This window comes from Heliangelus exortis, chromosome 13 (genome assembly GCF_036169615.1).
Source record: "Heliangelus exortis chromosome 13, bHelExo1.hap1, whole genome shotgun sequence".
NCBI lineage: Eukaryota > Metazoa > Chordata > Aves > Apodiformes > Trochilidae > Heliangelus > Heliangelus exortis.
This window is the reverse complement of record NC_092434.1, coordinates 11,558,649-11,571,272: the sequence shown is the minus strand read 5'-3', so window position 1 is coordinate 11,571,272 and position 12,624 is coordinate 11,558,649. Positions and strand designations below refer to the sequence as shown.

Here is a 12,624-nt window from a genome sequence, read left to right as displayed (position 1 = left end):
GACGATCTTGAACTGATTTTTGTATATCATTTTATGATGATATATAATATATATATAAAATGATACACATTACAATGCCAATAATCTCCTGCAGGGTGTGATTCATCAGCCATTAGGGCTTTTGAAGGATTTTGGGTTTTACGAAGACTACTGTTATGGGAAACATTTAGCTTTGAATGTGTATTATATTTGTGTTACAAAACATAGACCTAGAGACAGGAAGAAGAGTAAATGGAAAAGTTGTTTCATCTCAAGCTATTTGAAAGAAATATTTGTCAAAGGTGGTGGTAGTAGACACCTGTTCATGGAGTTAGTCTGGCTATTGGCTACTTTTGTAACACATTAAAATATAGTTTATTTGCTGTGCACTGTCTTAACTTTCTTATTAGAAGTTGATGTATTAAGACAATTCTTGTTCTTATTTTGATGCATGATGAGGTAAGTAGTTTCACAGGTAAGGAATGTAAAACCCCATCGAGTTGGATTAGTAAAATACTACAGAAATAGTTGGCTTCATATAGTGAAAGTAAAAAGTTTCACTTAAAATTTTGATATTTATGCTATTTGAATTGTGCACAGATTTTATTTAAAAGATGTACTGGTACTTTGTAACAGTAGATTAATGCTTCAAAACCCTGCAATTAGCATTTTTTCTCCTTATGAATATACAACTAATTGTTTGCAGTCTTCTAAATCCATAGTTCTTTCCCAATTAAGCTTGTCCGCATTTACCTCAGGTTTGTCTTTCAGTGTATTAAGAGCAACTTGGCTAAATACATCAAATATTTTTAGAGGAGTACACTGACTCACCATCTCACTTGTGATTGCCTGGCTGGGACTAGCCTTTGCTTGCCAAGGTTATCTGATATTCAACTCTCCAGTTGTGTTAAGAAAGTGTATCCAAGAACCTGTAAGTTCCCTCAGCAGTTTGATATTTACTTACAATTAGAAAGTAGCAGGGATGCCTAAGCTCACTGGTTGTATAAGACTGTTCTCTGCTGATGCTTGTGCTCAGAATGGTTCAGGTTGTGTCCCTAAAGTAAAGAGAATCTTAAAAAACCTGGCACTGATCTGCAGTGACTTTATTTAGGATAGAACGGGCTGAAGATCAAGACTACACTTTTGAAGTGGACTTTAACAATTGCAGTTTTAATGACCTTTAGATGCTAACTGGTATGGTCAGGCAGATTTTTTCATGTTTTACAGATTACAAATGCTGTAGTAGAACTAACATATGCTGACTTTCTGTAATGTAAATTAGTGTTACTCTACTTGGTGTTTTAAAAAAAAAAATCTGATAAAACATTTGATGTCTATCATCAGATGTAATGATTAAGCAAATTATACTTAGGCCCAGATCCTCAAAAATATTAGAAGGCTGACTCAGTGGATCAGCGTAAGAGTTTGAGGATCTTGTAAGTCAACTACACTCTGTTATTTATGAAAAAAAGAAAACATACTAGAAGTGTGTACAGTTTACTACCTTATCTAAAATAAATGGTGTGTTAAAGTCTGACATTGTCTTAATATTAGCTGTTTATTTTAGAAAGTAGTATTTTATTTTGCTATATTGGAAAGAGTATTCAAATTTGGTTTTGATAGATGAAATGCAGTAGATCTTACCTTTGTCCACTAGCACCACCTTCATAGTTTTTCCTTGCCCTTTATAAAAAGCCGCCTTAAAAGGAAAATGTTTGACAATTGTGGGTGTTAGTATTTGGGTTCTGTTTGGACATTTCTTATCAGCTCTTGTTTGCAGTAGTGCTTTAAAGTTAAAGCAGGTGAACTGTTTAGTCTTGATGCCTCTAGTTTTGTATTATCCAGTCATCTTTTCAAAGCTACTACAATTACAGCATTAATTGCACTAGTGGGACAGTTATCTGTAGCGATTTATAGTGTGGATAGACCAAAGGAGCTACCACTGTTTTGATTAGGTTATGGTATATTCTGAGGTGGACATATGTTTGCTACCAGGTACACTTGTCAATTGCAAAATAATCCCTAGTTAGTTGAAATGACTTTAAAAGTTCTTTACAGTTCTGGCTTGCTGCTGCACGGATTGCAGCACTGTTATTCTTCCTGACTGTTCAATGAAAGCAGGAGAAAAGGCAGGAAGTGTGTCTCTGGTATCTGATATAATTGGTAATGCTTATGTCTCATTTTAAAAAGTCTCAAAGTATCAACCAAGTCAGCTCTGCAAGCAGGAACATGAAAAGCTGCAAGTAAATGCCTACTCATAGCTTCAGAGTGGCATTAAAACTCTCACCTTTTAGATAAACACCAAGACTTAAGTACTGGGTGTGTCAGACAGTTACTGCTTAACTTTTCCTGAGAGCAACTCCATTCTTCCATACTGAAACCGCTGTGGAAATGTTCTTTTCACAGTGCTTACAGCCTTTCAAAAAATGCAGGTGTTTTTTTTTTTTTCCCCTGTATGTATTAACAGACTGCATTTCTATGCATGTCTCTATTCTCACTAGTGCAAAGTAGTGCAGGATTGTTACTTGTTCTTCATTAAGTTTGGGAAGGATTTTTTCCCCCCTATCTATTTTGATTAAAAGTTATCATACCTTTTTGGTGTCTTTACAGCTTTTGTATTCCTCATAAGGCAGAAGGTACATCAAGACTCCTTTGTTCATTGCTTCTTATCCTTCGAGCTCTATTAGTGAATGATTAGGAGCAGAATTCTTAAAATAGTGACATGAAGCCATTTTATTATTTCATAAGCAAATTTGAATTTGTTTCAGAATTAATGAGTAAGAAGAGCATGTAATATACTGTGTTTTCTCTTGTGATTGCCCCTAGTATAAAACAAAGAAAACTCAATGATCTTACATTACAGAAATTTAAAGTTTATCGTCACTAACATTCAAAGAAAGAGAAAAAGCTATCAATTGAGATGGAATCCTGACAGACTTTCTTTAACCTTCAGTTATTCACAGTATGCAGAACCTGATGCAATTTGATGATCCAGTATTTTCTTGGCATTGTTTAAATGGATTTAATGTTTATAGGCTAAACTACTAATGTAGGCATCCCGAATCAAGTTGATCTGTATCAGGTAAGAATGAAGGACACTTACTTTGTCCCTCCAAAGTATTACCAGGCTTTTTCATAAGGTCTTCAAGTAAGCTCCATCGACTGCTGGTGCTGCACGTACAAATGTGCAGTGCATTATCTCTCCCTACACAAGAATTAGGTTTGAAAAATGACATCTGCATTGACCTCACTACAAGCTAGAACTGAGTGCTGAAAGGACTTACTTAATTTAAAACCATATTGTTAGATTAAATCCCTTTAAGAATTTTTCTTAGATTAAAAAAAAATATTTTTCCTGTAATCCTGCTGCTTCTTGAATGTTCATTTCCTAAATAAGTACAATTTTGTGCTAAATCAGTTTGCTTTTTGGGAACAGCTCCCTTTCCATTAGACTATCCTGCTGTACTGCATTTGCTGTAATTTGTTTTCTCTTAATACAGCTCACAGAATTACTTATTAGCCCCTGTTTGTGGGTGCATCCTTTTAAAATACATAAACAGCTCCTGATATTTATATACATATATTTCAGATAAGCTGAGTAATTGTTTCTCAACAGCCTGGGCTTTCTCATGCTTGAGTCCTTATCAGGAAATGAGTAGGGTTTTTTATGAGTCTTTGCTAATGATAGGAAAATGCAGCAAACGCCCATAAAATGTGGTTTCAGATTATTAACTGCCGTAGGTAATATTTTTATTTTTACTGCATTTACACCCATATTTAAGCAATCAAGTTTATCTCGTGCTTGATATGAATATAGCCAATAATTCTTATCTCTATTAAATTTGATACAGAAGTAATCTCAGCCTGTCTGCTTAAAGTTTACTAGTCAAACGCTCAACTCTGGGCTTAACTGCAAATCCCCCATCAAAAGCTGCATTAAGAACTTCATCTAGGCAGCTTGCCATAACAAAAGTCAAATCTTGCCGTACATTAACCGCAATTTCTTCAAGATCTTTTTCATTTCTTTGAGGAATGATAATTCTCTTCAGTCCAGCTCGGTGTGCTGCCAGGACTTTGTCTTTAATTCCTCCAACCTAGTAAGGAGAAGAAATACATATATAAAAATCCATGATACTAATCTCGTAAAGTAATTATTGGAACAAATTACATCAAGAGTTAAGTTATCCCTGCCGTAGTAATTTAGGAAAGTAATTAAAAATGCAGCAGTAGTTTTAGCTCATTATATGCCTAATGAGGGAACTATTTTAATCTGCTACACTATCCTTTCTGTAATAGTTAATAACAAGGAAAAAAAATTAATCTAGGAATGCAGATACAAGAGTATCTATTGATAGGGGATAAGTCATTACAGGGAATTTTTTTTTTCTTAGAAATAATAGCCTTAACTCAATTTTTTCATATGGCATGCTAAAATCCTGCACCTACATGAGAAGATATTCAAGATAAAAGAAGTATTAGATTTAGGGGGAATATAGTTGTAAAGGTGCAATGCCACACTAAACAATGAGTTGTACAACAGGAAATGCACAGAAAAGTACTTCACATGCTGTTTCAAAAATTCTTCCAGTCTGCTACCTCATTGTGTTACCTCTGTTTTACTCTCTAGTGCATGAAACAAAATGCTGTTTTCCAACATCATCCTTCCTTTATCTGTTGTTTCATGTGAGATAACTGCCATATCTGCTTAATCACTTATACAATACTAAAAATTAAAAAGTCGTTTGAAAACTTCATTGCTCTCATGCTTTGAAAAAGCTTAATGCGAACAGCAATCAGGTGACCAAAATGTGAGAAGAATCTTAAAATACACATATAAAGATGATTTCAAAAGTAAGCTATCTGCAGTCACTGTAAGAGCTTTAAGCAACAACTTTTCAAAGTGAAGATACTTCTGTAGTAGTAGTTTGAGGAAATGTTTGGAAATTAAAATACATATTTTGGAACCATCTTGAATGTTAAGATTTCCTTTGACTAGGCATTTTGATGTGCTTTCTGTGAAAAGAGCATCATGAATGGCTTTAACATGAAATGGAAAGCAGGCAGGAGCAGTACAGTACTACAGGCTGGCTTCCAGCAGCTTCTTCCAGCTGCACCAGATGAGACTGGATTGCTGCTAAGGAATGATCCAGTAAGACTTCGCTTTTGTAAATGCCAACAATCAGACTCAATATCCAGAATATGGGGAATTAATACAACTTAGTTCTTTTCTCAAATGATGCTTACTGGAAGAACAAGGCCTCTTAGTGTAATTTCTCCTGTCATGGCTACATCGGAACACACCAGCCGCCCACTGAAGAGTGAAGCAAGACAGGTTACTATGGTAACACCAGCAGATGGTCCATCTTTTGTGACAGCTCCAGCTGGGAAGTGCAGATGGATGTCAGTGTTGTCAAGGAGATCAAAACTTCCAGAAGCTTAAGGAAAAAAAGAATGGTTTGAATGTGAAAAATCTAAACCCATTTTGTTCCTGGTCTTTATTCTACAAGCCTACCAGAGAACTAGTAGTCTTAGCACTATTTTTTTAACTGTAGGCTGAAAAAACAACACTATATTGCAGAGGCCAGAGAAAACAAAAAAGAATATCCAACAAACTTTCCTACGTCCAGATTTCTAGACAAAACCATAGCCAATTAATCAATAAGCTTGGCATTTACATATGCTGGGAAATCGAGAGTAGGGATTAATGTACAAACCAAAGAATTCCTACATAATTTTTAGGTTTTTTATGTCCCAAACCATAAATGTCCCTTACTACAGAACAGTAACTCAAAATCAGCACTCACACAGAAACCCAGCATTAACCAATGTTATAAAGTAAATAATTTAAATCTTTTCACCTTACTTAACCTGTAGGACCTAACTGCAAACTGAAGAGGCATATGTATAGTTATATATGTATACAGTTATTGTAACTATAGAGTTAATGCCAGCAGCACTTCATATATTGATTCAATTTAGGTTTTTAACCTAAATGTCATAACTGATAATGGGTACTGGACCATTATTTGACTATTCAGCAGATGATCTAACTAGAAAGCACATTTCCAGAACTGCGGAGAGTGTAAAAGAAAAAAGTTTCTTGGCATGAATCCTGTTGCATTGCAGTTCAACAGCTGTCATACAAACTCAATTCTCAATGCAAAACTACTTTTAACAGAAACTGTCTCATTTTTAGAGGAAAACTACAGATTTGAGTAGATGTGTTCACATCACAAAAGTACTGCTGGAAAGCTTGTATGTAAAAATGAGAGGCAGTGTCTGCCACAGCTAAGGTGAAGCATCTTGGCACAGAGGCTTCCAGGTTGTAGCAGGGAGGGACAGTCTACAATGACAACTCATGTCTGTTTGGCAGGCCACTAACAACTCTGCTTGGAAGAAATCAGAAAAGAACTATAAAAAACGAATTCTAGAGCTGATTTCATTTTCAGTGTATCATGGATTGCTAGTAAACCCTCTGTTAATGCAACACTACATACATTTCCACAATGAATCGAAGTAATTTCTTCCACTGTTAATCAGCAGTGCTACAATCTATCAAATTATTGAAAATAATTTAGGGCATTTAATTTCCACACAGCACTAACAGTTCCTTTATGTGCATCCCTACATTAAGACACCAATGGTCCCATACAATCTGTCTTAGGCAGTGTCATTTTTCCCAACCTACCATTGGTCAGCTGGTATCTCTTGGCATTGCTGCGCAACCAGCTGATGGCGAGGTGCGCCGACTCCTTCATAACATCTCCCAGCTGCCCTGTCAGAGTCAGCTGCCCTTCCCCATCCATCCGACTGGCTTCTACAAACATGATCTCTCCACCCAGGGGTGTCCAAGCCAAACCTATGGCCACTCCTGGCTGACTTAAACGTTCAGACACCTGAAGGAAAATAACACAGGAAACAGTTTAGGAAATAGCTCTTAAAATTCTATTGCAAAAACAATGTGCTAGTTGCCTTCAAAGCAACTATACCCATTAAAACATAAAAGTCCATTATCTGAATATTTTTTTCCAGCAGTAATTCTGCCTTATCTGTATACATTAACTACAGAAAAGGAGTTATATGTGGCTGCTTAAGGCAATAGCAAACATCTGGTTATATAATTCTTGAAACCTTCCCCACCCTCAAAAGTGCAATGAGAATCTTTATCTTCTCTTCAAAGGACTTCAAGTATTTAGGCAATCCTGACTGAATGACATATGACTTAATCCATATGCAAGACGTAGATTTGTCGTGACTCATTGTTACTTGTATGAAAAAGCCAGTTTTGCTCCCAAATGCTACCTAAAAGCCTTTTAAAAGGTGGTTCCAGAGCTCACAGTACTGTCAGACAACACACTCTATTTGTTTATTGCAAACTAACTAGTTTTGAATAATGAAAACAGGAGCCTGCTGTCAGGCTACATATGAAAGAGGATGGGAAATCTGACTCCTTGGTGACGACAAGTAGTTAAGCAAGCTCTACCCCACACAAGACTACAATCTGCTTCTCTAAAAGTCTGCCTGTCCCCATTTATTGAGAGGTCTCTGAGTCCCAGTGTCGTGTGTTCAGAGAGGGAAAGAAATGTTATCCATCAAAGTTGCAGGTTTGATTTTTTTTTCCTTTATCCAAGAGATTCTTTTAGAGTATGTTTTCCTGAGTTTCAAGGGGTTAAAGAAACCCTGATGGAAGATCATACACCTATTCTGAGCTACTATGTTATGTATTTATTAAAAGGCAGAGAAGAAACTGTATGTTTCTTCACTGTTTCAGGCAGTGACTATAGCAAAACACATACTGCTTTGTAAAACAGTGAAAGGCCCATTTTAAAATAATTTTGTCCCTTACTAAAATGCAGACTTGAAAATTAATTTGATTAATTCCTGAAAGGGATTAATTCCTTATTAAACTGTTTAAGACAATTTAAAGAAATGTTTAATTTCTTGCATAGAAACAAGTCAAAGAAGCTTCACAACAGAACCACAGTAAAAGAACTCCTGTTCAGAAATCTGCATTCCTAGTTACATTACAGTATGTTAAATGGGATGCCTCCCTCTAACACAATCGGTAGTGCTTCCTCATTTCTGTGATCTCATTAAGAATGTCTTCCAAGATAAAACCTTCATATCCAAAAGCCTCAGTTTGGGTCTAAAACCAGACTCATTCTTTACCTGTATTTTACTTTCTCCTGCTTCCCCTGCATTATCTTGTCACCTTTCTGTCCTTCAAATCCAACTGGAGCCCGGTTCTCTCATCTAGGAGAGAAGAATTATGCCAGGAAACTCCTTGGAAGTTATAATTTTGCCTCTTCTTGAAGTTTTTCCCTTCATTTCTATTACCTCTAACTTCCTGGTTTACTGATCTTTTCTCCAGAATAAAGACAGGAAAATTTAGGAGTCCATCAGCAACTGGTTTCCTGTCATAGTGTTTATACTACCCACACTGTCAGGTAAACCATGTAAATGGTGAAATGAGAACACCAAACTAACAAATTAATTTAAATTATGGCATTTTCATATAGTATGAAAATATGGAATATGCCTACTGAGGAACAGAGCTGCCCCACCTGATCTTAAAACGTATTTTATAGCTAAGACTCACATCAATCTAAAGAATGTATGAGAACTTCTGGTGTAAACTGAAGATGTTTTAATACCCAAAAATGCTAACTTACTTTATGGAGCTGTGTGGGACAGTCCTTAATGTAGCTGCCTCAGAGACAGGATTCCTGGCTTCTACTTTTGGTGTCTTTTCAAAGATCACCAAACAACCCATTGGCAAAAGTAAAGTTGTCATAAACTGAAAAGCATCACCACCTTCTTGAGCACTGCTGCAGGCATCTTTGCTAACAGAAAGTTATCCATTATGTTATTTATCTACTCTGAATTAAAACAAACAAAAAACTTCTACAGGTGAAAAGCACTTGGTGGAACAAAAAGGAACACAGCTCTGTTACTAATACAGTTTTTAAAACTAACATTGTATAAGCTCAGTCTAGCAATAAAGTAGACAACTAGTCAGACAACAACTAGACAGACAGAAACAGCAGTCAAGGAGAAACAAATGAAGATCTTACCTCTGCCTCATACATAGGTGGCCCCAGGATATCTTTTAAAGCATGGAAATCAATTAAAATAGGCATTTCAGGTGGTAAAGCCAGGTCAGCTGTGTCACTGATAGATTCTGTTTTTGTATCTTCTGTGACATGCTCTTTGCAATCTGAGAAGAAAAATCTAATTTAGGATTTTTTGCAGTCTTTCTTGACAGGGGAATTAAAAAAATCATGACAGAAAAAATTAAATATTCAAAGAAATGCTCAGAAAGTTCATGACAGTGCTAAACCATCTTTCACAAAAATCTTGTCAAATTAAAAGATCACATGGCACCAAATTTAATTATTAAGCCTAATCATGTTCTATGTGTTCAGCAAAGATAATACTAAATCTAGAGCACTGACAGAGATGCAACTCGCTTAAATGCATTTAAAACCAGGTCAAATAGCAAAACACATTAGGCTCATTAAGGCCTTTGCACTTTTCATCAGATTTGTGCACAAAAACAGTTTTTGTAGGAGATGAGTATGTTTAATGTAGTGTAATATAGAATATGGAACCAAGTGTGGAAATACTGAATGTTCGGTAACCACCGTTCTTTTTATGTACGTTTGCAACTGTGCTCTCTGCAGTCTGTCTACAAGGATTTAAATGCTTAACTTCTGACACTAATAATTAAGTTCTGTCAAATAAAGTAGGAGCATTCTAGCCAGATTTACATACATTGCTTTGCCACATGGCTGTATTACTTAGAGCAAGCCTGCATGACATTCACTAACATCTCTTGTTTCACAGTATCCAACACAGCAGAGGTGCTGCTCTGTAACTGTTGTCCTCTCTCTCTCCACACCCCATCCTCACACACCTACTCTCAATACCAGAAGACCAACTCCCCTGGGAAGCTTCACTCCTCCAGTCCTGGTGTGCTGCTTCCTTCCAGACTGTCAGACTGAACTGCCCAGTGTACCACAGCCCACCATCACTGCAGCCTATGCAGCACATACCACTGCAATTGCACTTTCTACACTGATTTTTGTCTCTTATGACTATTTCCTCAGTCATAGGATGGTTTGGGTTGGAAGGGACCTTTTAATCATCTAGTCCAACCTTCCTACCACAGGCAGGGACATTTTTTGCTAGATCAGGCTGCTTAATTCACAAAACTGATGTCCCTTGATTGTTTAAGAGCCAGCTGGGCACAGAGCATACATACTGCCTGCTCAGCTTCAGCAAACAGCACCTAAAACAGCTTCAGTATAATGACTATTTGTGGCTTTTATCTTGAAATATACCTACACAGGGCTCTGCTCTTTTCCTTACTGCATGAGGTTTTTCTATGGTATCTTGACCAATAACCACCAGCAGCAAAAAATTCCTCCTCAGGAAACACTTTAAAACCCAATTAGTCTGACAGTTGTAACCTACAAGTGCCATCAAGAAGGAACCACATAATTAAAGCAATAGTTACAGACTCAAAAGTGGGAACTTCGCTTCCTCGATTTATAGTATTATTGTATTTATTGCCTATACAATTTTTTTACCTTGATTTTTTTTTTCTCTACAAATGTATTGTCTATACGAAAGTGAACTGTAATAGGGACCATATAAATATGAAAGCCTCAAAATTGGTTTAGAATGGACTACACAGATGGTTGTTTGGATAAATAAGCTCAAGATCTTAAAATTCATTTGCACTAGGCCTACCCTGCACATTTGCTCAAGTGACTGTATACAGAAGGAGAATGTGAGTGTGGAGTCATTTCCACAGAAAATTTGATCCAGATGCAAAAGGCTCATTACCATTTTCTCCAAAGCCCTAAGCAATATTTTAGTGAAATACGTATCAGAGAAATGAAAAATACTTGAGACATCCAGATGTTTCTAAGGTTCTGTGGCAGTTTTACAGCAGTACCTCCCTGCCCTGAGGCTGCCATTAATAAAAGCATTATACACATACACACAGTGAAGATACTTCTTCTCACCCCCAAAACACAAGCCTAAAATATATTTAAAGCTATAATTATATTACACAGGAATGTAAACTGAGCTTCAAGACTTCTGCACCATATTTTGGGAATTTCCCACATGCTTCCTTTTTTTGACTTCTTTTTTGCTTTCAACCAAAAAACCCATCTTTCATTGCATAGTAATGCATGTACAACTATAGAAGATTCAGGAATTTAAACAATTACAGAAGATGAAAAATCACTGGTCTAATCTATTTAATATAACATTAAGAGGTGTTCCTCTTCATGCTGAAGTTCAGTTCATGTTGACCACTTCAGTCAAACTTTTATTTAAACTCAAAACCAAATGTTTCATCCACTAAGAGTAGAACAAACTGTATTGTATTACTAGGATTTAAGTATTTTCAAAGTATTTTAAAGTATCTTAAGTATTTTTCAGTATTGATAGAGTCCCTAGTTAGTAACTTTTAGTCATTAAATATTATCTGTCCTAAACCTGCTTTCAAGTCCAAATTAGACAAATAATTTTTCACTCTGGGTTCAACTGTTGTATCATGATATTGTGCCTCAGGACACAGTTGCTGCATTGTATTCTTAGGTCAGTTGCACTAAAATAGGAATGAGAATTTCACATATTTTTGTGACTCCTAGAATTTCTTCTAGTGTCAAAGACTAGACGAGTGTCTCATAAATCTTAGATCACATTTCAGTAAAATATCAAATAGTGTTACTGTACACATGGATGACTCCCTGGAGAGGTCTGAAAAATAACTCCATGTGCTTTTGCTGAAGTTCACAGTACAAATTCAACTGAATGAAGCAAGCGAACCCTCCCACTACTTGCCAACTTCATTATAAAGATCAGGAGTCAAAGGAGCAAGGAAGGCAATACAAAGCTGCCAGTGTATTTCAGTCACTCAGTTTTGGAAAGGGCTAAACACTGCCTGGCAGCATCAGTACTGCTATGGCAGGTATCATCCATGTTTAGAGCCTACAATCAAACAGTGTCAAAAGCCTGATCTTTATAAAGGCATCTTGAAAACAGATGCTCCACTCTGAGCTGATAATCTGATTTAATCAATATAAAGATGGAAAGTTACTGGTTCTACCACCTAATGTCTTTCAACTTTTATGACAAACCCACAAGCTAGAAGGCACTCAGCTGAATAAACACAACAGGCAACATGCTACTATTCTGATATGCTATAAATCAAATAAAATTGTGCTTCAGCAAGTCAGAATCTGCAAGGCAAGACTGTAGCTTGCTCTCTCATATTCACAATGTACAACATATGAATGTACCAAATGCAGGGATCTCAATCCCACCACCAGTAACTGACAAATGAATGGCACAAAAATTAATTTTAAGTCTTTTAAGAAATCTAAATGAAACTATTAAGAGACAACAACTTTATTAACTGTTCTTCCAGAGTCATTCATGCGCTGGAATAAAAATTTATCATTGCTATGCACAAATATCCGTTAATCAAAAGGGGAAAAAAATCCAAAGAAATACCTATAGGCTACCAATCCCATGATTTGCATCAAGTTGCAAGTATTTGGGGATATTTCTCAGTTTTGTTTTAAATACTTGGTTGTTTACCACAGACTGAATGAAAACCAAACA

General features: G+C 36.2%; 1 protein-coding gene across 2 annotated transcripts in view; it reads right to left on the bottom strand.

The window, feature by feature from the left end:
- Nucleotides 1-2,694: 2,694 nt before the first annotated feature.
- LONP2 (lon peptidase 2, peroxisomal) overlaps nt 2,695-12,624 on the bottom strand; it is a 34,450-nt gene continuing 24,520 nt past the window's right edge. For both annotated transcript variants that reach the window (XM_071756855.1, XM_071756856.1), the window contains 4 exons: nt 9,054-9,196; nt 6,668-6,875; nt 5,224-5,414; nt 2,695-4,073 (listed from right to left, as the gene is read on the bottom strand). In XM_071756855.1, coding sequence (XP_071612956.1) covers nt 3,852-4,073; nt 5,224-5,414; nt 6,668-6,875; nt 9,054-9,196 — 764 coding nt within the window. In that variant the 3' untranslated portion in view covers nt 2,695-3,851. The remainder of the gene's footprint in view (nt 4,074-5,223; nt 5,415-6,667; nt 6,876-9,053; nt 9,197-12,624) is intronic.